Source organism: Xenopus laevis, chromosome 1L (assembly GCF_017654675.1).
Source record: "Xenopus laevis strain J_2021 chromosome 1L, Xenopus_laevis_v10.1, whole genome shotgun sequence".
Lineage (NCBI taxonomy): Eukaryota > Metazoa > Chordata > Amphibia > Anura > Pipidae > Xenopus > Xenopus laevis.
The window spans coordinates 122301425-122327398 of NC_054371.1; the positions used below are offsets into that span (position 1 = coordinate 122301425).

General features: G+C 40.1%; 1 protein-coding gene across 1 annotated transcript in view; it reads left to right on the forward strand.

The window, feature by feature from the left end:
• The window catches only part of LOC108713414 (metalloprotease TIKI1), a 70485-nt gene extending 45102 nt beyond the window's left edge, over positions 1-25383 (forward strand). The window contains exons 3-7 of the mRNA XM_018256864.2: positions 12070-12216; positions 13799-13973; positions 18833-18926; positions 20646-20909; positions 24403-25383. Of these exons, the coding sequence (XP_018112353.1) occupies positions 12070-12216; positions 13799-13973; positions 18833-18926; positions 20646-20909; positions 24403-24586 (864 nt within the window). The 3' untranslated portion in view covers positions 24587-25383. The remainder of the gene's footprint in view (positions 1-12069; positions 12217-13798; positions 13974-18832; positions 18927-20645; positions 20910-24402) is intronic.
• Positions 25384-25974: the final 591 nt, after the last annotated feature.

Here is a 25974-nt window from a genome sequence, read left to right on the forward strand (position 1 = left end):
TATTGACTACCGGGGCCTTAACAAGATTACAGCCAAGAACCGTTACCCTTTACCCCTTATTTCAGAACTCTTTGACCGACTTAAAGGGGCTAGTATCTTTACCAAGCTGGATCTCAGAGGGGCATACAATCTGATCCGAATTCGGAAGGGCGACGAATGGAAGACGGCATTTAATACTCGGGATGGACATTACGAGTATCTCGTCATGCCGTTCGGACTTTGCAACGCCCCTGCAGTTTTCCAAGAGTTCGTCAATGATATTTTAGAGATCTTTTGGGACTGTGTGTGGTTGTTTATCTTGACGACATCCTCATTTTTTCCAAGCATCTTGACGAGCATAGAGGTCATGTCCGAGAAGTCCTTTCACGTTTGAGAGAAAATTCCCTCTACGCCAAGCTGGAAAAGTGTTCTTTTGAGACCCCGAAGATTCCCTTCTTGGGTTACATTATTTCGTCTGAAGGTTTTGAAATGGATCCAGCCAAGGTTTCTGCTATCCAAGAATGGCCTTTGCCTACCAGTACTAAGGCCATCCAGAGATTTATTGGCTTTGCCAATTACTACAGGCAGTTCATCAAAGGATTCTCTTCTAGAATTTCTCCTATCTTGGCCCTTATTCGCAAGGGGGAAGGCCTGATATTTGGACTGCTCCTGCCAAAGCAGCTTTTGAATCCCTGAAGGAATCCTTTTCTTCCGCCTCAGTCCTAAGACATCCTGATCCTCTTCTTCCATTTTTCATAGAAGTTGACGCCTCTGATGTTGGGGCAGGTGCAATTCTCTCCCAGAGGCAACTCAATGATGGGAAGCTTCATCCTTGCGCCTTTTTCTCAAAGAAATTTTCCCCGCCTGAACGGAATTATGATGTTGGCAATCGTGAACTTCTGGCAGTTAAACTGGCTCTGGAAGAATGGAGACATCTTTTGGAAGGTTCCACTGTTCCTGTGACTATTTTTACGGATCATAAGAACTTAGAATATATCCAAACCCTTAAGCGGCTGAATCCCAGACAGGCACGGTGGTCCTTGTTCTTTTCCCGCTTTAATTTTATCATCACCTACCGACCTGGCTCCAGGAACAAAAAGGCGGATGCTTTATCCAGAAGTTTTTCTTCCGTAAATTCCACGTTTGAAGATGAAGAACCAATTGTTCCATCCGCCAAAATTATCGCTGCCTTATTTCCTCCTATGGCTTCCCAAATTCTGTCTGCTCAAGTCTCAGCACCTGCCAATACTCCCTTTGGGGTAGCCTTTGTACCCCCAGATCTTCGTCAGACTATTTTGCTTCAATCCCACAGCTCCAAGCAGGCCGGTCATCCCGGGGTTAAGAAGACGATTGATCTGCTGTCTCGGCTGGTCTGGTGGCCCTCCTTACGAAAGGATGTTAAGGACTTTGTTGCTTCCTGTTCCATTTGTGCTGCCTCCAAATCTTGTCATACCTCTCCCAAGGGATTATTGTTACCTCTTCCCATTCCCTCCCGCCCTTGGACACACTTGGCCATGGACTTCATCGTGGAACTTCCCTCCTCCCAAGGTTTTACAGTCATCTGGGTAGTGATCGACAGATTCAGTAAGATGGCTCACTTCATTCCGCTCCGTAAACTACCCTCTGCATTGGAACTGTCTAAACTGTTTATTTTACACATTTTTCGTCTGCATGGTTTTCCTCTAGAGATTGTGTCTGACAGAGGTTCACAGTTTATTTCCAAGTTCTGGAGGTCTCTTTGCAAATCCCTCAATATTTCCCTTAATTTTTCTTCTGCCTACCATCCTCAATCCAATGGAGCTTCTGAGCGGGTTAACCAAGCTCTTGAACAATTTCTAAGATGTCATGTCTCATTGTGTCAAGATGATTGGGCTGAATTGCTTCCCTGGGCCGAATTTGCTCACAATAACTCTCTTCATGCTTCATCGGACCAATCGCCTTTCTTTTGTGTCTATGGACTTCACCCTTTGGCCTTTTCTCAAGATTTTCTTCTCTCCGATGTGCCGGCTGCTAACGATCAAGTTTCTCATATGTCCGCCATTTGGCAAACCACTAAGAAGAACTTGGAGAAGAGTTCCTCCAGCCAGAAGTTTCATGCCGATAAGAAGCGTTCTCCAACCCCTCAGTATGCTCTCGGTGATAAAGTTTGGCTCTCGTCTAAGAACATTCACCTCAAGGTCCCGTCTGCTAAATTAGGCCCTAAGTTCATTGGCCCTTTCTCCATAATTGAACTAGTAAATCCTGTGGCTGTCCGTCTTCAGTTACCTCCGGAGATGAAGATTCCAAACGTTTTTCATGTGTCTCTCCTGAAACCAGCCGTGGCGGGTCACTCTTCTCCCTTTCCTGCTCCTGTATCCGTCGACGGGTACCAAGAATTTGAGGTTGAGACTGTTTTGGATTCTCGAATTTCTAGAGGTTCCCTCCAGTATCTGGTGAAATGGAAGGGGTTCGGGCCTGAAGAGTGTTCCTGGGTCAAGCATTCGGACATTCATGCTCCTCTTCTGGTTCAAAGATTTCACAGAAGATTCCCTTCTAAACCCAATCGTGGTGGTCCTGAGGCCCCCCGTAGAGGAGGGGGTACTGTAAGGGACAATGTCGGACGCCACGTCCAGAAGGGCCGCCAAATCCAAAATGGCGGCGCCCAGAGGGGACCACGCGGTCGACGGACGCCAGCGCGTCGATCCGCGCGCAGTGTTGACGCGGATGCGTCAAACATGACGCGAATGCGTCAAACTTGACGCTGCGTATTGACGCTTGCGTCAAAAAACGTGCAGCGTCAGCACGCAATTGGCGCATGGCGCATGACGTCGTGATTCACGTTTTGGCGCCAAACTCTGCCTATTTTAGGACGTCTGATGCTCCACTCTGCGCCCGATTATAGGTCTTACTCCTGTTAAGTTCCTGGGTGTTATCTGCATTGATTGATTCCTGTTTACGACTCCTTGCCTGAATTCTGATTACGTCTGTCTTGCCGCCTGAACTGACTCCAGCCTGTTTCTTGACCACGTCTGATTGCCGCCTGCACCGACCTTGCTTGAACTGACAACTCTTTTGCTCAACCCCTTGTACCTCGAACCTTGGCTTCCACCACTTCCTCCTTGGTCCACACTGCAACTGCGCCTTCGGGCCTGACACTGTTACAGTTAGTGTTGTAGTATTTCTGGTCAGGTGATCTCTGAGGCAGCACAAATAGAGTCACAAAATGGTGGCTCAAGGCAAGAGATGTAAAAGGGCAATATTTATGTAAATATATATTCCAGTTTGGTGAGATTCTTTAATATGTCATTCAATTTGATATAAACTATCTGTTGCTTAAGTATTCATTTTGGGGGTATAGTTTTCCTTTAAGGTGTTTTAAATAATTAGGATCACCATCACCATACAAGTATTGTCTTAAAATGGACTCTGTATGAGATGGTCCTCTTGTAATTTGGAGCTTTCTTGAGATTAAGTTTTAGGATAAGAAATTGTGTGTGCATCTAGGGTTACCATCTGTTTGGTTTTGACATGAACTGTCTAGAAAATCATTGTGCGGGTCGGGCTTTTCCCAACCCGGACCTGCCTTCCACACGCCCTCCCACCACTCACGCCCGCCTGACTTCTGGGTTCCTTTTATAGACCCACCCCGCCAATGATGTCTCAAAAGGGGCTGGGTGAGAGACGCGCGTCTATAAAAGCTCAACCTGGAAGTCGGCATTTGGAATGTAGGCGACCCGGAATGGAGCGTGCGAGGTAGGCCCGGGCCAGCCCGCACATCACTAGAAATCATCCCTATATAAACCACGCAATGCACCAATGTCCAGGCATTACAGCATTGTCCTTCCACTGACATTATCCGCCTACCCCTAAATATCATCATCCCACTCCTCTTGACATCATCCCTCTGCCCCCAAATTCATATGCCCCTCCCCCCATTGTGACCAAAATTCATATGTAATGATTTAAGTACAATAAGTTATAGAAAACAATAAATTAAAAGATATGGAAATGGGATATGTATAGAAACAAGGTAACAAACTGTTGTTTATCTGTAAATGTTGAACAATAGTTGAAGTGAACATCATCCATACAGGTTTTAGCATCTGTAAGTGTGCTGCAGTCTTGCATTGTATAATAGATGCTCTTTTTAAATGCCAGCCATCTAATTACAAATTCTCTGTATCACTGATGCCAGGCTCCCGTGGATGATATCACTGCAAGAAGCACAAACATGTGTTGCATTCAGCATTTTGGTACAAGAAATATGAGCCACAGTCCTCCTCAGCATGGCTTGATAATATTAAAACTGGGATAAGGCTAATTGCCCTTTACAAATAATATATAGGGAATGCCACATGGGGTTAGGGAACTACTGTATAGTCCATATATATATATATATATATATATATATATATATATATAATGTCCAAACAGGTGAACGCACTCTTTCCGGATTTTAAATACATAAATGGGTGCGTAGGTCAAATCTTCCAATAAAATAAAGCAAATGGACCCGCACTCCTTAGTAATCGTGAAGAAAAAGATGTGCTTTATTCACAATGCATTTCCAACGTTTTGGCCCACATCGGGGCCTTTTTCAAGGATCCTTGAAAAAGGCCCCGATGTGGGCTGAAATGTTGGAAATGCATTGTGAATAAAGCACATCTATTTCTTCACGATTACTAAGGAGTGCGGGTCCATTTGCTTTATTTTATATATATATATATATATATATAGACAAACGCTCGCACTCTGATCCAGTCTTGGAGATACTGTGGGTGCTGGGTCAAAGTTTCAGCATACAATCATTGGATAAGGACCCGCACTCCAATGTTTCGTGAAAAAAAGGTTTTTATTTCAACTTGTGCATCCAACGTTTCGAAACGTTGGATGCACAAGTTGAAATAAAAACCTTTTTTTCACGAAACATTGGAGTGCGGGTCCTTATCCAATGATTATATATATATATATATATATATATATATATATATATATATATATATATTGATCCCTAATTGACAAGACAAGAACTTCTTATGACATAGCAATTAGGTATGTGGAAGTGTGTGGTTTCACTAGATGCCAATGGACCTAATGCACAGCTTGGCGTCAGTCTTAAATGCCCTAAACTTCATGTTCACCACCACCACCAGCTTTTTTTTTTTGAGAAAAGTAAGATCTTTGCTGTTAAACTCACTTGTAGTACACAACTAACTGCCATTTAGTTGCTACTGTCAACTGCACTAGTGCAATTTTGCATCTTTCTTATTATGTCAGCCCCATAATATTATACAAAGCTGTCTTGTTCTGAATAAACAGATTCACAAGCTGCAATTAAGTTGTACATCAACATAAAGGAACATTCAAGCATGGACACTTCTTTAAAATGAAAGCAAATGTGTTTTGGTTTATAATTGTTTGGTTCACACTTATTTATAAGATACCTGAGATCTTGAACACAACATATATCATTATGTGTGCCATTCAGAGAACCTATGAAACCCATCTCTGTGGTTTGACTTTGTCTGTTAGCCTAACAGACAGGTATAAGAAGGCCGTAGCTTTTTCATTAGAGCTTATCAGATACTAAATATCCTCGCCCACCAGCAAATGTCAGACCTCACAGATTATATCACTTTTTCTTGTCTGTTCAGAATTCCTTGTGACAAGTAAAAAAAAAAATGAAGGAAAAAACAAGTTACAACGGGTTCCCAGTGCTGCCTGACATGCATTCTGCTAGTACTTGACAGGAGAGACATCAAATGTGGCATCTTGGCTGCTGCTTTCATGGGAAATGCATTTCACAAATCACTTTATCAGATGGAAGATAAGATCTTGGTCATCTTAGTATGGCCTTTTCTTTCTGATGCAGCTATTATGTTTTATTACATTTTTCTTCTTTTGTGTAGTTCACTTTTAGCTCTACACCTCCTTCTTTCTTCCATAATCTCAGCCAATAGTCTGTAGAGTGTGTGGGTAACACAATCTATGAATGCTACTGGGATGGTAGTGTGAAGCACACTCTTTGGACCAGTCATTCTGAACACCAGTGGCATGGACCTGATTGTAGTGGGTAGCACACTGTATGGACCTACCTTTCTGGAAATAATTGGGGAGGACCTAATTGTAGTGAGCAGTACACTCTGTGGACCTACCTTTCTGGGTGCTAGTAGGGTGGACCTCATTGTAGCCGGTAGTGCTAGTTGAGTGGACCCAATTGTAATGGGTAGCACACTATGGACCTCTTCTGGATGCTAACATTCAAAGCATCTGAATGATCATATTTCATATGAACAGGGCACCTGCAATGCCATACCTCCCAATATTTTGGAAATAAAAAGAGGGACATAAAAAGTTGCTGCGCTTAGCGAGTCGAGAATTTTTGTCCACGCCCCCTTAATTACCATGTTCATTTTACAAAATTTAGCAGGTTATGAAAATTTTAACACATTTCTGTTTTTTTCAGTTATAACTGTGAATTGCCCTTTAAGCTGCGAATCTAACTTCTGCCAAAAGACCTGCTTATCTGAAATTGTTAAAAAAGTATTTTAATGCACCTGGGCTGTTCTGGGCTCTTTTCCACAAGCCAATTAAGTTAGAGACTTTGTATCTTTTTTCTGGCTGTTCAGTGCAGGAGATGAAAGAGAAACTCGGGACATTTCAGTACAAATGTGGGAGTGCAGGTTGAGCTGTCAAAACTGGGACTGTCCTGCTCAAAACGGAAGAGTAGGGAGGTATGCAATACTGACAACATCTCTAAAATGTTGAAATATAGACATTAAACATACTGTGTGCATTTGTCTTGTTTTAATAGTATTCTTTATTAAGGGTCTAGACCTAGGGATGTAGCGAACCGCCGAGTATGTGTTCGCGAATGCCGTTCGCGAACACCGGCAAAAAATGCGAACAGTTCGCGAACTGTTCGCGAACTTCGAACATCCGAAAATCGTTCGATTCGAACGATCGTAGGATTTTTAATCGTTCAATCGCACGATTTTCGTTCGAAATCGTTCGATTTTAGCGATCGAATGGTCGAATGGTCGAACGATTTTGACGCGAACGCCTATTGGCGAACGTCGCGCGACGTTCGCGAACTTGCGGCGGACGCGAACAGCCGATGTTCGCGCGAACAAGTTCGCCGCAGAACAGTTCGCTACATCCCTATCTAGACCTCAAAATTTGCTCAAACTGTGGATTAAATACATTCTGCTTTGGGCATGCAGCTGGAGAGCCTTGATGTGTGCCTCTCTTTACTCGTTCTTTCTTCACTAATTTGCTTTACATTGGCCAAGACCCATCCTTCACCACAAGAGAAGGGTTGTGCATACCGTAGGCAATCTGAACTGTATGAAAGGCCCTGGAATGCATATCCACTTTAAGTCCCAACTGACAGAGATTGTTAACACTGATGAATATGCAATTAATAAACCAAGAAAAGTACAGAAGGGCTATAATTCTTCATTTTATACATGCCTAATTTAGCTCCTGAACATCCTGAAATCAAGCCAAAGCATCACAGAAGGAAGCAGGAAATTTTCTTTTATGCACAATGTTAAAAATAAGCCAGATGAAAACCATTGGGTCCCTGCAATATATTTTATTTCTTATGATAAAGTACTGGCATTCATTGTCCCAGTCACACAAATTTTTGTCTGTCACATAGTCTTATACTGTACGTTTTGCAGGATTACTTTATTACTGTGATATGAAGATAAAAGAACTGGCAACGTTATGATAATTTAACCCAACTACGCCTAAGTTTGAAATATGTCAGTTCTATAAGAAGAATAATGTTGTTTTTTCAACCCGCTTCACAGCCCAGGAGCCTGGGATTTTGGTTGCTATGTCATTGGCATGATCACTAAGGTCACAGACTCCTGCTTCCCAGCATCCTTAACAACAGGTAGCAAATTGGTTGTAATTGGGTTGGGTCGATTAAATAAGAGAAAAGGCAGAGTTGTATACATCATTTACTGTATCAAACTAAGGTGACTTTAATGTTTTGCTGTATTGCAGCCATATTATTTCACTTTCACACAGAAGATGCATCTGTGCCACTTATCCAAGCACTTTGCTTTTTATCTAAATGAGTCTCGTGATGAGATTTACAATTCCTTTGCCAAGACAGCTTTGGGTGATAAGTGGCTAATGGTGCATCATGCTGGGGGTGTTGGAGGCAAAGTAACATGCAACAAAGCGAAGCAAAAATGCTAAACAGTTTGAAGGTTGGGAAAGGAAAGATTTGACAGCAGAATGGTGTCAGGTTCCATCACAGTTCAAACACCGACTAAATGAAGACACAAATGGTGTGATGAAACACTCATGTACTGCTATATAGTATACAAAGTGCCAAACTTGTACTGCATGGAATTTTTGGCTTTACATTTAAAGAATAATCTTTTGTTTCTGCAGAATTTCCTTGGACACTTTACAATTCTGAAACGAATAATTATTTGGCAAACTAATGCTATTAAAACGAAATGTCAGCCAAACAAACAGAGAAATTTGGCACAATTTTTATTCCTAAGATACAAACTAATTAAAGCAATAAAGCCTCTGCAAAATGATAAATCAAAGTGGTTTTCTTTCCTTTTATGTACATATTTGACGTTTTTGGTTTCTTTTAAACCTCTCATTTATGAAACCAAAAACAGATGATATGGGTTGCATTAGTAGAGTTTTTAAAATAATACTTTTGATTATACTCAGTAGCAATGACTTTACTGTGCAGTTTACCCGGTTATTATTACAGTATACTTTATTTTTACAGCACCAATGTATTCTGCAATGCTTTACAGAGATTAGACTGAATTTATATCAGTATCCACCAGTGGCGTAACTTTGTGGGCCATCCCCACACAAAAAAAATTATTACTTGCCCACCACAAAATTTCAACTGCGACATGCCCAAAATCATGGGTTACTGGCTCCCCACCTCGGTGGAGTATAGTTGATCAAAGGTTCATTTACAGCAATCCCTGCCCCAGAGTAGGCAGGGATTGTAAGGGGTGTGTAAAGCCCCTATCACACACACACTATGACTATACACAGACCAAGTCGGCAGCTTATTGACCCATGTATGAGCCTCTCCAACGGGGCTATCTTAGGAATGACCTAGTAGGGTCAATCATTTCCAATAAATGTATGCAAGGCTAAAGCTCCCCATAGACGCAATGATTCTTCTTGCAGAACAACCGATTTTAGGGAAGTCCGACCAATCCTTCGAAATTATCGTGCGGTTAGTGGGATTCGAACAATCGTACATCTTACGATTTTTCGCCCGACATTTGTCGGGAAATTGAACGGCCAGGTCAAAAAATCTTTGTCGGCCCCAGTGCAATCTATCTATGTTTGCAGGGACAAGCAGGCAGCTCCCCTTTGTTTTCCTGGCAAATTGGTCTTTTTAGTTGATGGTCAATTCGTACGATCGTACGATCGTACGATCGTACGATCGTTCCAAGAAAATCGTGGTCTCACGATGAGGATCTGATCTTTTAAAAATCTCAACATCTACGTCCAGCTTAAGTCAAAGTCAGTCTTTCAAAATATCTGATAAAGGTTTTGTATCCACAGTGGCGTAACTACCAGGGGAGCAGGGGGTGTGATTGGGCCAGGGTCCACACCCCCTCAGGGCCCACCGACAGCTTGCCCCACTCTGACTCCGGCGGCAGAAAATGTCGTACGGAGGGGGGCGGGGGGCCCGGCTGCACGTCCCACGCCAGGGCCCGTCCCCCTCTAGTTACGTTACTGTGTATCTAGTATGGGAGACCATAGGACCACAGGAGGTTATGACTTTTTCTTCTTCATCCAACTCTGAATAAGCAAATCCACAAAGGAACCCCAATATGGGGCTGTACCCAAAGGGATATTTTTATGTGCATATAATTAAGTAAATGCTCTAACCTCTATATTTCACTGTGTTAAGCCTCACGGTCACACCAGTGTGTGTGTTGGCAATGGCACTTGGCCCTATGGCAAATAACCAAAGTCAATTGTTTTTTGGTGACATCAGTCTTGTGCCTGTAGCGAACCACAAGAGAGAGCCAGTGCTTTACGAAGAGACCACTGCCATCACACATAGTCATAAACAAACAATAACATTGTGCCAGGAGTAACATTTGTAAATCACTCCAAATTAGCTGTGTAAGACCAGAATCACCTCATGATTTGTTGCTTTTATCAAAATGCTATTTGAGTTCTGTGGAACTCTTCCTATTGTTGTAAAGGTGCAATGACGCTTAAGCTCGCCATAAGCTGGTCAAATCCTCAAACGATCAGACTTCCCCATCTCCCGACCTGCCACTAACCTTCAGTTTAAATAAAGTATTAAAAGAACAGATCAGCCGAGGTCAGCCGATGTTCTGCCCCTGACAGAAATCGTACAAAAGTTCATGTCCAACAAAGCTGGTAATAGTCTCCCACTGAAAATCTTGTGATCGGCAATACATGCAGAGATATTATTGGCATCTTTTAACCTATCGACTGAACGATCGATCTCCGCTGCACGAAAAATGTCGGGACTCTCCACGCACGGTCCGAAAATCGTACGAACCGAGGATTCCTACAATCGGATCTTTGCGTCTATGGCCAGCTTTACTTTGTTTTGAGGTGTAAGCACAATTGGCTTGCTACACTTCCCTTTGAAATGGAAAGCCATACAGTAAAAGTAAAGCTCTCCCTATGCCACAACAATAAAGGTTATACATATCAAGTATGATTGAATAATGCAAAATGTCAAAATTGCAAATACCTAAGCTAAAAAGTGATATGTCTGCTCACAACTTGGTGGTAATCACCAAGACTGCTGGTTATTGTACTCAATAACAATGCTCAAATGTGGTCAAAGTTGAGTCTTTAAAGAGGTGTTTTTTTAGGTTAAATTTTAGTTTGTTATAGACTTCTAAGCAACTTTTCAATTGGTCTACATTATTTATTTTTTATAGTTTCTGAATTATTTTACTTCTTCTTCTGACTCTTAGCTTTCAAAAGGGGGTCCCTGACCCCATCTAAAAACAAATGCTCTGTAAAGCTACACATTTATTGTTATTGCTACTTTTTATTACGTATCTTTCTGTTCTGACCCTCCCCTATTAATATTTCATATTTTCATTCAAATCAATGAATGGTTGCTAGGGTAATTTGGACCCTAGCAATCAGATTGCTGACATTGAAAACTGGAGAGCTGCTGAATAAAAAGCTGAATAACTTAAAAACCACAAATAATAAAAAATGAAATTGTCTCTCTCTTCATCATTCAAAAACTTTACTTAAAAAACAACCCCTTTAATAGCAATAATAACAATATGGTTATATTGTAGCAGTTAGAACAGTAAAAGCAAACAATGTTCTGGCTGCTATGTATAGCTACATTACTATTAAAGCTAAATTGGGCCAACAAAGAGTTTGAAGCCCTCTTCTATATCTGTCCAGCTGTCATATGTGCTTGCTCAGCAAAAAGAGTGAAGTTAATAGGGTGGGAGAAGAGCTTCAGTTCATTAGACATTAGATTCCTCTTTATTTAAGACAAAAGACCCCCTGCCATGGCCTTTTATCCCCATGTGATCAAAGACAAAATCTGCATATGAAAGGGGTATAGTATTATTCAACGTAAATTAGGCACTCACTACCCTGCCAGCAGACATTCACAGCAGAAAACGCTTACATCTGTTTAATCAGTTGCCCTGTCTTCTATGTTTTCTCTTTATTTTCAAAGCCGATCAATTTATTAGATTACACTCTGGAAAACAGTTTGACTGCTCCAGTTTAGTAAACAATTCAGCCTGGAATCCATACAAAGAAGGGACATGCTACAGGAGTAACTAGCACACAAATGCAGAAGAGCTTAATACTTTTTCCATACTTTTTCTGATAAGTTTTTACAACATCATGATGGGTACCAATCTAGTGCCTAATCAGGTTATCAGTCTCTTTTAACCTGAACTATGCCATATACTATTAAAAGAGTCTGGAAATTGTGTCACATGGCTTCCCTGTTTCATAAATAGGAAGTGGCATAAATCCTGTAGAACACACTGGCTTTAAAAAAAACGAATTGTATTTTTAAGGTTCATAATAAGCATCCTTTAACATACATTTTTGTATATTTTACAGGTAATATTTGCCTTAAACCAGACTCTCTTGCAACAGGAGAACCTTCGTGCAGGAAGCTTTCAAGTTCCATATTCCACAGAAGACCTGATCAAGCATTACAACTGTGGAGATCTGAACTCGATTATTTTTAACCATGATTCTTCACAAGTATGTTACCTCTTTTTTCTTAGAGCTACTGCTTCCTGCTGTTACAAAGTAGAGTTGACCTTTAAATATTTAAGGGTTATGTATGTCCGCTACCACAGTTGCATTCATGCAAATTTCCCTGCAATCAGTTGTATATAAAACCCAATTCATTAATTGGCTTTTTTCTTCTTCTGTATAGTTGTATCACTCAGTCCTTCCTGCCTAACTCCTTTGGCCTTTTTCTGTACCTGTGTTTCTATTAAAAACCTAAAGACTTTCTCACCAAGGCATCTCATCATTAGCACTTTTAGGGCTCATTCACTGAAGAATCACTAGTTATCCCAGTGTATTGAAAAGTTGGGGTGGCTTCCTGAAGGACATGTTTTCTTCATAACCATGTTATGAGCTTGGGGCTTGGGGTAGTTGTCTTTAAGTTGTTTTATGTAGGATTTATCATTATTTATGTATGTAGAGCTCACATAAGCTTCACACAATCTGTATATGAGCCTCACAGTTCAACAAGTAGATATGAAACACAAAATGGTAAACAGGTGAGAGAAGACAGTATCAGGATCTCTAATTTAATGAAACGATTAACTAAAATACAGAAAAGCAGAATTTGCCCCCATGCCATAACATGTGAATGCAGCTCCACTAATTCCCACCAATGGGAGGTAGAGCCACAGGAGGTGGTTAGGAACACAGCTGTTCCGGCCTATAGTTGTCATTTTCAGCCACAGGGGAGATAACTGATCTCTTGCAGTTGGAGATGATGGATCAGGCTGTTGATGGTGCGGGAAAAAGAGTATCCTAAATAGGAGGCACTTAAGCTATTATTACTCCTAGCGTCAAATACACATTGATGAAAGTTGCCCACATTGTAATTGTATGTCCTTTGCCATAGTTACACTCATGTGACGCTTGTTTTTTTATGGGCTCTGGTTAATCTTATCTGCAGTTCTTGCATGTCACAAGGACCCATCTTGTTAAAGATAGAGCCATCAGTCGACTAGATCATCCAGGCATGTAGGACCATCCAAGGTGTTAGTTAATATTCCAAGGACTTGTTTTCTCATCTATAGAACAATATAAGCCTCAAGGAGCCTTGTTTATGAAATGTAATTTGAACAAAGTTGAATATTGCATCAATATTGTTAATACAGTAATATAGTTGGTGTACAATACAACAGAACAGATTAATGCTGATACTCATATTATAATTTTAGTTTAAAGAAATATTTAATGGAGGTTTTAAAATTTCCTTGGATAGGAAATAAGGCATTTTATATTTTTAATATGTTGCTTGGAATAGTTGTAAAAGTAAAGCAACATGGAAGGTTGGGCCCAGAAATCTCTACAGTCCACATATAAAATTACATTCAGGAATATTACAATTACAGTTTCTTGTGCTTATATAAATCAGAATAGGGAATGGGAGAGCACAGCCCAAATGTATTTGTATTAACATAATAAGGCTCTATTTACAGTATATCAGTTATGCAATGCAGCTCTATCAATTTGTATATGGTTCTGTATGCTGGAATTTCATATGTGGTTATAGCACCAAATAATAAGGTAACAATATATTTGTTAATTTGCACAGGTTCCACATTTCATTAACTCTACCTTACCAGCTCAAGAAAGAATAACTGCTCAAGAGATCGACAATTATTTCCGTCAAGAGTTGATATATAAAAGAAATGAGCGGATGGGAAAGAGGGTTAAAGATCTACTGGAGCAGTTTCCGGAGAAAAGTTTTTTCTTTGCTTTTGGCGCAGGTGAGAAGCTGTGTTGGGTCATCCTATAGTTTGCATACACCAATTGTTTTCTATTTGAACATCATTTGTTGAGCTATTTGTGAAGTGTTAGGTTTATATTGCCTTTCTGTCTGAATGTGGACACACACAAGCAGATGCAGCTATTCAGCCTGAAGGCCACGTGAGTGGATTTGTGGGCAAACTGACTGATAACCAAAAGAGATGGTCTTAATACTGGTGAGGGGGTTACTTGCAGTCTGTTAGTAGAAAATGAAATATGACTGATATGAATTGATTCAACAATAAAACCGATTGGAATGTGATTGATCTTTTGATTCTGTTGCTTTTTGATTGGTTGCTTTCAAAGCATTGTAAAATGTTCTATACATTGCTTGTCAATGCTTTTTAGAAGTATAGCAAATTTAGGAATTAAAAACAAGAACACAGGCACTGGGACAATAAGTGGTATAATAGGAGGTAAAATGAAAGAGAAATTATAGGATACTGACAAAAATATCCTGATCCTGTTTAATTGTCCTTGACATGGGATTTCAGGCAATGTCATTGTTTTTTTATTTATATGCCCTCTTGTGTCACCTCAAGGGCATACAAAAAGTGGAGTATGTCATCTTCTGAAAATAGCTTGCTACCTTCAGTAACAACTATGGTGGAATTCTAGCACATAAGTATTCTTTTATGTATTCATGAAATGCCAAATATGCCCTGGATTCCCTTTTCTAACTATATAGTTCCCTTCTTCTGTTCAGGAAACATAACCTTACCCAAATTCCTGTGTAATGCGCTACACAAACAAAGTGCTGCTTTCAGATCAGTGGGCCTGGGGCCTTCCCAGATTTGTTTTCTTTTTGGCCCCTACAATCTGGCGACATCCCTGCTGCTTCGTTGTTTTCTTTCTGTCTTGTACTTGTTGGTTGTAGCTATTCATCTGGTCATATGCGGTGCTAAAGCAGACAAAGTAAGTGGCTTGTGAAATTGAATCAGTCAAGAAAGAAAGCAGCTACTTTATTCTGAGACAAAGACTAACCTTTGCCATCAAAGATGTACTAATACTTCAGCACAGATCGTATATCTTTGAAATACTACACTTGTATTTGTTTTAAACAGCCAAGTGTCATCTCAGGGTTTGTTAGGTCACTTCCTAAGCCCGTCCTGGAGGAGATATCTGGTGACCAGTATCACGCCTCCAGGTAAAAGCACTGAGGTCACTGGGTCACACTAGTAATCAGACTGGGAACCAAGCAGCATGTCAGAAAGGGCATGGGACAGTTTAACAGAGGAATTGTGCTTAAACAAGTCCCTTAAAATCAGTATGTATCAGATGGCAGCCTCTCTATTTTGTCTGATTTAGTATAACCCCCATGTTGGTACTATAGTTTTTATTGAATGTAAACCAGCTTTTTACGCCAAGGTACCCTAGGATGCCCAAGTTTAGGGAATCTGGTAGATGCATATTTTTTGTTAGCTAGTTACAGTCAGTTTTGGTTTAGGAAGGAACTAGTGATGTGCGGGCCGGGCCAATACCCACGGGTCCTGCGGGGTTACCCGTGGGTTTGGCGGGTTTGGGCAAACCTCAGGCAGATGCGGGTTGAACTCTTCTCCTGCTCTCTCAGCCCGTAGCGTTGCAGTACCGGCTTCCGACTTCTGGGTTCTTCTTTTATAGACACTGCAACCGCTTGTCCTGCCCCTTTTGTGATGTCATCGGCGAGTCGGCACGGGTCTATAAAAGGAAGCTGGTAGGCAGGTGCGGGTCTGGAAAAAAAACGGCCCGCACATCACTAGAAGGGACCCTCTGCTACATTATTTCTTGTTTTAGCACCAAATTCTCAGGGATCCAACAGGGTAGGTCTGCACTCTATGCCCACTAGTAGCCCAGCAAACTCTACAAAGTATCTTCTTCTTATCTATCCATACATTGCAAAGATGGGAGCAGAGATTAAGTAGACAAAGCATAATCAGACAGGTAAAGCTTATATTTGAAGTAATAATACCTGTAGTAGGACATACAACAGTGATCCCCAACTAGGGGCTCACAAACAACTTGTTGGTTCCCAACCCCTTGGATGTTGCTTTCAGAGGCCTCAAAGCAGGTGTTTACTTTTATATTCCTGGCTTGGAAGCAAGTTTTGATTGCATAAAAACCATGTATACTGTCAATTTAAGCCTCCTGTAGGCTAACAGTCCACATAGGGAACATAGGGAACAACCAGGAACATTTTCCTGCTTGTGTTGCTCCCAAAATCTTTTACATTTAAATGTGGGGACCCCTGACATACAGCATGAGGTTCACAGACAGAGGCTGGAAGCAGATAAAAGAGTACAGAAATCTTCACCAAACGGGAAGGGTGCTGGCAGTGACAATAATATCAATACTGTGTGGAAAGTCATGGATCCAATCACATCATCAAGTTCACTGATGATACAACCGTAGTAAGTCTCATCAAAGAGTCAGCATATAGACAAGAGGTGAAATGGCTAACGGACTGGTGCAAAGTCAACAATCTGTCTATGAATCCAAACAAAACAAAGGAAATAGTTGTTGACTTCAGGAGAACACGTGGGGATCATTCTCCACTGTACATTGACGGATCTCCGGTGGAAATTGTCAAGAGCACAAAATTCCTTGAGGTATATCTGGCAGAGAACCTCTCCTGGTCCCTTAACACCAGCTCTATAGTGAAGAAAGCACAGCAGCGTCTCTTTCTACGAAAGCTGAAAAAAGCCCACCTTCCACCACCCATTCTCACTATCTTCTACAGAGGGTCTATTGAAAGCATTTTATGCAGCTGCATCACTACCTGGTATGGAAACTGCTCTGTATCAGATCGCAAGATCCTGCAGCGGGTGGTGAGGACAGCGGAAAAGATCATTGGGGTCTCCCTTTCTGCAATCATGGAAATGTACCCCACCCGCTGTCTCCAGAAGGCTACCAGCATTGTCAGGGATAGCACCCACCCTGCACATGATCTCTTTACCCTCTGGCCATCCTGTAAAAGATACCGCAGTATTCGATCGCTGACTTCCAGAATGCGAAACAGTCCACAATTTCCACAAGCCATCAGGTATCTCAACTCCCAAGGACTGAACTGAATATATTCATAAGGAACTGAAATGTCCACTTTGCCCAGCATGACCATGTACTAGAGTTGTTGTATAGCACCAGGGGGTTCTGGAGGAACATCATTTCTTTTCTACTATGTACTGTATTTACTGTATATGGCTGAAATGACAATAAAATCCACTTGACTTGACTTGAATGGATTCTTTATAGACCAAATTAGACCAATAATGAGTACAGAGCAAAGGGATAACCAGGTTTAACTAGCACCTAAAAAAATGCCATAATGGTACAATCATTTGCTGAAGCATTGCAATATGTGTGGCACTATATTGTAAAAAAACAAAAAAAAACAAGATTGTTTGCAGAGAAGCAGAATTTTGTGTACTTTCATATGTCCCTGCATCATTCAAAGCATTGTAGCATTAGCAGTCACAGTTGGGATGAATGCTATGGCAGCTTTTCACTGTAAAATCTGGCAGCTTGTGTTTTAGATACACAGGAAGGCAAGATGATAAAATGTTGTATATATCACTAAAAAAGCCAACCATAAATCTAGGCATGTGCTGGGAGTTGGACGAGACATCCTAATACAAATGCTGAACACACAGCATATTCATAGCTGGGGAAAGTTATAGCAGTTATAGAGTAACAATCACTTGTCTTTGAGCATTGCCATTGCTTTAATGAACCTGAGAAGTATAATCACCAGAGCAGCCATTTAAGCAATTAGCTAATCAGACACCATCAAACTGTATTTTAGAAGAAGATTTAAAAATAAAGCAAAGGCTGACCTTATAAAATGCAAGTTAAAACTGACAGATTTGTTTCCCAATTTGCATTCTGTTTCCTTGGTTTTGTACTGTACATCCACCAGTGCTTTATCTTGGTTCAGAATATGAATATACTATATTACCTGTATATGCTATATACCCCATATGGGGTATATTATAACCCATATATATAAAGTTACAGAACTGTCAGTAGTGAGTTAGCATAGTGTTATAGCAAAATTCCTCCTGGCAAAGACATTTACACAGTCACAGTAGGAAACTAGATTGCCTCCATCATAAAGCAAGGATTTAAATGATGTGGCTGCTGAGTCACACACTTATATTTTTGGGATTTTATTTGCTGCTGCAAGTAACCACTTTATCTTCACAGAGTTTTGCTAACAGATATAATGGCAACTTTCAAAATATTATATTATGTCCCGACTTTCTCTTTGATCTCCTGTACTGAACAACCAGAAAAAGATACAAAGTTTCTAAAACTTAATTGGCTTTTGACAGAGAGCCCAGAATATGTGGCAGGTACACTTGGATACATTTGTTACAATTTAAGATAAGCAAAGGAGCAATTGTAACAATTTAAGATAAGCAGGTCTCTTGGGGAAACTGTGACTTGCAGTTTAAAGCACAATTCACCTTCATTAGCAACAACACATAAAAACCACAGAAATGTGTTCAAACGTTCATAAACTGCCAAATTTTGTAAAACGAACATGTAATTGGGGTGCGTGGCCACAAAATGGGCGTGGTCAAAAAATGTTCGCTGTGTTACACGCGACAAATCTTTTTGTCCCTCTTTCTATTTCCAAAATGTTGGGAGGTATGCACTACTGCCACTATTTATAATATACAGTATATAAGCTATATACACCAATATTCTGGAGTAAAAAGCAAAATAACTACATGGCACTTTAGATAACGACCGCACTATCTCTTTTGACTCACTATTATTTATCCAAGTGACATTGTTGAAGAGGAATATACATCTCAGTTGTATGCATTATATTTTGCAGGTCATTTCCTGGGCAATAATACTGTCATTGATGTATTAAGCAGATATGGATATGATGTGCAACACACTCCTGCTGGTCGGTCCATCATCAATAAGTAAGTTCCAGGGCAAAGGAGAAGTAAGGCGGGTGCACTGAAGTCTCCATCATCTCCCATTTACTTTTACCTAAAGCTAAACTTCATATTTGATGTTATATCTAAGAGCAGGAGGTGCCTTTGTATAGTTAATCTCCAGTAAAAACATAGTTTAATTTAGAGGCAAGAGCTCATATTTATAGATGTATAATTATTAAGAGAAAATGTCTATGCAAACAAATGACCTACATTCAATTCTAGATTTCCCAATGGACTTCAATGGAGTGTTCATGTGATAAACCATAGCATTAATTTTTTCTCATCAAACTGAACCTAGGCAGATATATTAAGTCTAATGGCACATGGAGAGATTTGTTGCACATATTTAAATCTGCGCTATTGCAGATGAGAAATATTGCACCCCCCGTGTGCCATTAGCCTTAATATATAGATGGAGAGATTTGTTGCGCATATTTAAATCTGCGCTATTGCAGATGAGAAATATTGCATGTGTGCCATTAGCATTAGGACCAGTAACATAAAAAAAAAAAAAATTAAAAAAATTTGATTCTTTGCAGCGAAAAAAAAGACAGTTTTAACTTTTAAATTGCAAAACTTTTATTAAGAAATGACTTACTGATTCTCTGCATGCGCTCCTCTACAGAAACGGCGACAGGGCAACAATCCATTGTGGGGTGCTCGATCTCTCCTCCCTGCCTTCTATAGGAGATAGCCAGGGAGGAGAAATCGAGTGCCGCAACAAAGGACCGTCGCCCTGTTGTTGTTTCTGAAGAGGAGCGCATGCAGAGAATCGGCAAAGAACCCAATTTATTATTATGTCTGGGACATAAATGGAATGGGGCAAGGATGCAAGTGTTGTGGTGCCAACAATGGGGTTAGAGTTATGAAACAATGGATGGCTCGATAGTGAGATTGGGGAAGGGAAAAGGTAAGAATAGGGCAGATTGGGGGCTCAAAGGAACAGTAACAAAAAAAATGAAAGTGTTTTAAAGTAATAAAAAGCCATTCAGAGGGGAAAAGGTTCAGGTTACCCAGCAGATAGCAGACAAGCTCTGTAGAACATAATGGTATTATCTGTTATCCACTATTTAACCTGCTATATAGTCTTTTTTTCAATTTCCACCATTGCTACTCAGCAGCTTGTTCATATGAACTATAGTAGTGTTTCTGAAGCAAACAGATCAGTTTTACCAGTGCTTGGGCAACAGTACATGCTATTTGCATTACTGTAAAACACTTACATTTTTAACACTTTTTTGGTGTTACTGTTCCTTTAAGTTGGCTTAGTTTATGAGTATTACATAGTTAACAGCAACTACTGTACTGTTAATTTGTAATACCAGTATCAACCTTTTCTGGTGTTTTGACCGTCTAGGCTGGTAAAATACTGTCTGGGTGGCAACCTTAACTCCAAAGTCAGCAGTTTATTGGCCCCTGCCACTGAGCTCTTGACCAATATCTACCTAAAAACTGTCCAGGATATATATATCAGGCATGCTAAGGAGGGTGTACATTGATGTGGTCCTCTCCTATTGGGTCTCCTTACCCCATTATGATAATAGCTTTGGCCTGGGGCCATACAATCTGATCATCCTGATTTAGCCCAGTATGTTGTTGGCCACATCTGGCAAAGCATTGCTTTCTTCTTCATGAATAACATTTGATTTTAACTTATGTATTAAAGATAACATTGATAAACATATTCTCCCTGTTTTTTAGTGGCAAGGGTAAGAAAAATGGGCTGCCATCCAAGTTTTCATCTTCATCTTTACCAGTCGGATTATCCTCACCACCGTGCACAGTTACTTCCAGAATGAAACAGCCAGTAAATTCTCACAAAGTCCAACAGTCCCTCCCCGACATACTGTCAGAAGATGAGGATATCGACCAGCTAGATAAAGATGAAAGGAAGTACAAAAAGAGGAAGCAAAGGAAGGAAAAACATCGCCATTTCAGTGATCTCTGGGTTCGCATTCAAGAGAGGTAATTGAATTACAATGTTAGCAAATACATTCTAATTTGCTATATTGTATAGTTATTGTATATATTTACTATATACAATATATTATTGTATATATTGTATAGTAAATATATAAGCCCCTAGAATTATTTGAAGGCACACATCCATAAAATTAAGCATTTTACACTAGACAAATAAGAGCTGATTAGGCCAATAAAGACTTATCCCCTCACTACTTATAGTGAAGACAAAAATACCCACAGTAGTATTGAATCTGTTTTTTGAATTTAGGGTGCTTTTGTATGACATTTAAAAGGAAATGATACATATTTCAATGAGAATTCTGTAGTGTTTAGAAGAAACTGGAAATGGTACATGCAAGAAAACAAGCTTTTTCTCAGCAGGTATAAGGAAACAATTTCCTGTCTATCCCTTGCAAACTCCTCTGTCATGTACAATAAAATCTAAGAAGAAAGTGAAGTAGCGGTAGAAAGAGAATTGTTGTTTTTCAGTCTGGTTTAAAAAAAGCACAATGCTTTCTATCTTTATTTCAAACACCTAGAATGCTTGTTCATAATACTTTCCCTTCTCTGGCCCTAAAGCATCAATATCTGGAATCGATATTAGCAGCACCCTGCGGAGATAATTGGCCCCTTGTGAGACAGAGCACATTCATTGGTTTAGTTGCAGGGGTTTTATTACAAGTGATCTTTTCCTTACCTGTAAACACAACAAACTGACTTTGATGGAAACCCCAGTGTTTCACAGAACTCTAATATATATTATTTGCCTGCCCGAAACACATTATTTCAAATAATAGTAACGTTGAAGGTGTGCAGATGTCCAGTGTCAGAGTTTGCTTTGCTTCTTTTTTTAACTGTGTAAAATATGTGTACAGGCAAGGTAGTGGTGCATCTTTAGGTTAACTTTTAATATGATATAGAATGGCCAATTCTAAGCAACTTTTCAATTGGTCTTCGTTTTTTTCTTTTTCATAGTTTTGGAGTTATTTGCCTTCTTCTACTGACTCTTTCCAGCTTTCAAACGGGGGTCAATGACCCCATCTAAAAACAAAATCTTCTGTAAGACAACAAATGTTTTGTTATTGGTACTTATCATTACTGATCTTTCTATTCAGGCCCTGTCCTGCAGCCAAATTGCTGAAATTGCAAAATGGAGAGCCGCTACATAAAAAGCTAAATAACTATAAAAACACAAATAATAAAAAAATAAAAACAAGTGTAAATTGTCTGATAATATCACTCTCTACATCATACTAAAAGTGAACAACCCCTTTTAGGGTAGGACTACACAGACGTTTTCGCGATATCTGACGCACTGCGGCAGCGTCTGCATCCAACAGTCGTGTCGAATCAACTCTGCGACTTCATCCGACATTTCTATCTCTTACCTTATTTCCGTCGCATGTGATTTGTCGCATGTGTTTTGTCGCAGCGCGTCGGATTGCGTGGAAAACGTCCGTGTAGTCCTACCCTAAAGCCCCTTTATAAAATGTGGTTTCTACAGGCAGGAGGTCAAATACCTGAAAGAGACAATTATATGTTGAATGGCTGTGTAAGGGCTTCATGAATGCAACTAAATCCCAGGAAAAACCAAATAAGAACTGTCAGATGTTATTAGCAAAATGAAAAGTAAATTATTAACCAGGCAGGGATGTAAATAGAAACCCGTGAGCTCTGATTGAAGTGCTTTGCAGTTCTCTCTCTATCCGCCCGTATTCCTTGTCCTCTTTATCTGACATTGCTTGTTGACCTGTTCTCATTGCAGTTCTTGCTTATTCTATTATTCTTGTTTATTATTTTGTGCCCACAAGGCTTTTTCTGGTACTTCTTCCTTGATATGATGATATGATGTCCCCTTAGTACAGGGAGTGATATTAAAGGGAGCACAGCCTGAGAATCATTCACTTTACTCTGAGGCACTTCCTCCACTGCTTATTTGCTAGCTTCTCTTTCCCAGCAATGCAAGTTCTGAGGGAAGCTGCACCTGCCCATTGAGGCAGATGAACAGGAACTGCAGCTGACCATTTTGTTATGCCTGGAAATATTCGGCACCTGCTCTAGAAGGGCAACTAAAGTGGACATTTATGGAGTACAGAGCAAGGTACAAAGTGTAAAAAAACAGGCACAAACCTTAACCCTTTTTGCACTTTGCACATTGGGCATAGGATGGAGCACAAAGACCTTCACGTTCCTAACTGCCTGTTTCCAGCAGTGCTGTGGGGGGGGGGAAGCACCTAGTCATCCCCATTCCATGTCCCCTAACTTGCCCATCATTCTGATAGAAAAGTTACTGAGTGTGGCAGGGTACACAACTGCCTTGCCTACCAACGCTACACTCTGCACTTTGATCTGAATTTTTAATCCAGCTTGCGATGTAGAACATAACTATGCCCTGGGGGCAGGTGCTTACTGAATGAGCACTAAGGGGTGCTCTACCACTTTCATCTGGGAAATATATATAAGACATAGAGCATCTATAGTAATAAGTTAAATCAACTGGATGCGCAAGGACACATATATTAAGACAACTAGTCCAGTTGATTTAAAGTAGTACTGTCATCGGAAATATTTTTTTTCCCAAAAAGCATCAGTTAATAGTGCTGCTCCAGTGGAATTCAGTGGATTTTTTTTATATATAATTTTGAATTCTGGCATGGGGCTAGACATATTGTCAGTTTCCCAGCTGCCCCCAGTCATGTAGCGTGTGCTCTGATAAACTTCAGTCACTCTTTACTGCTGTACTGCAAGTTGGAGTGATATCACCCCCCCCACACCTTCCCCAGCAGCCTAACAACAGAACAATGGGAAGATAACCAGATAGCAGCTCCCTAACACAAGTTAATGGCTGCCTGAGGGATCTAAAAATAGCACTCAATAGTAAAGTCCAGGTCCCACTGTGACACATTCAGTTACATTGAGTAGGAGAAACAACAGCCTGTCAGAAAGCAGTTCCATCCTAAAGTGCTGGCTCTTTCTGAAAGCACATGACCAGGCAAAATAACCTGAGATGGCTGCCTACACACCAATATTACAACTAAAAAAAATACACTTGCTGGTTCAGGAATGAAATGTTATATTGTAGAGTGAATTATTTGCAGTGTAATTAAAAACTACATCATAAAAATCATGACAGAATCCCTTTAACTTATTACTATAGCTATACCATGACTTGGATGAGTGAGAACTTTCTCAAACATAAGGCATAGAGTTTTTCTACTGAACACCATAGGAAATACATTTAAGGGCCCTCTACATTTTGGGAATAAAGCATTTTTGATAAACATATATTTCTATATAGGTCCTGACTGAAACCTTAATTGTGTTTCCAACAGGTAAAGCCTGTGTGTTGGATAAGGATAACCAGCTGAGTCCATCTAAACACATTGTCACAGCTTACTGCTGTCTAATGTGTGTGTGTGTGATTTTATAAGAGCTGCTTGCTGTTATTTTGATGTACACTTAAAAAAGAAACCTAATGCTCTTTTTTTTCCAGTTCAACTGACACCCCACCACAAATCCGAATTATTAATGGATACATTACTGTGGAACCACATCCAAGAGAACATGAAAAGGACACATACATTAACACAGCACGGAGCCTTTCCTGTAGCCTATCGAGCCCTTCTGTCTTTTTGCTGCTGGTTTGGTGTTTTCAGCAGGTGGCAGTATTGCAATGAAGCTTCCATGAGGAAAACAACGACACCCGGCAGAATGAAACTCAGCTCTGTTAATTGCAATATGATGGCTAACATGGATTTCGATGCGTCTGCATTTCAGACGTATGTTGATTCATGGGTAAAAAGGTTTGCTTGCTTGTTTGGACTATATTTATGTCTCTGCACAAGGTTCCTATGCACTTCTGAGTCATTGTCTGGCAGCCTTCAATCAACACTACTTTTTAGAAGTTCAATATACAATTTTTTTTGGAAAGAAAAGCCTTATTGATATTTGCAGTGAGCATGTGGTTTGTTCCTAGCAAAAAAAGAGACTTGAAATAAGCACAATAAGCTTTAAATAAAGCAAGCCCGCTGATTTAAGAGGCAGCCTCACTTTGCTCATAAAACCACCATATCTGATAGAATTGAATGTATTATAACATATTGTGTTAGTAAAGCAGTCACTTTGGTGCAAAGTAGCCCTATATAACTTACTACACTACAAGCACCAATGGACATCGGTGGTATTTCTGTGACTCCATCACATCAAAAGGACAATATGGCGTTTGTTCTTATGCCATAATACATCTAACTAAAAGCTTTACCTGCTTTTGGGCCGCTAGTATTGTGTACTGGTTGATACTGAAATGGAATATGTCTTTGTTTGAAAAGTCATTATATTTTGTTATCTTCTCTTGAGGAAGAATGTATTCATGTTAATCCCATAATGCACTTGGGAAATATAAAAAGTATTGTTATAACAAAATTGTACTTTAGACTTCAAAAGAGTGACTAAATTTTTTTCTAAACCCTCTTAATGTTTGTGTCAATTTTTTTTTGTGTATTACATGCTTAGTACAGTGGAAACGTTATGCTGATATACGGTACTATATTTTCCCTGTATCTCTCTCGATAAGATATGAGGAACATTGAAGGAGTTGTTCACCTTTGAGTTAACTTTTAGTATGATGTAGAGTGATCCCCAACCAGTAGCTCGTAAGCAACATGTTGCTCTTCAACCCCTTGGATGTTGCTCTCAGTGTCCTCAAAGCAGGAGCTTATTTTAGAATTCCTGGCTCGGAAGCAAGTTTTGGTTGCATAAAAAACTAAGTATAGTGCCAAGCGGAGCCTCCTGTAGGCTGCCAGTCCACATAGGGGCTACCAAATAGCCAATCACAGTCCTTATTTGGCACCCCAGGGGACTTTTTTAAACTTGTCTTGCTCCCCAACTCTTTTTACATTTAAATGTGGCTCATGGGTAAAAAAATAAAGGTTGGGGATCCCTGATGTAGAGAGTTATGTGTGTTTTTTTAGTTATTTAGCTTTTTATTCAGCAGCTCACCAGTTTGCAATGTAGGCAATCTGTAGGATGATGCTAAGGTCCAAATTAGCCTAGAAACCATGCACTG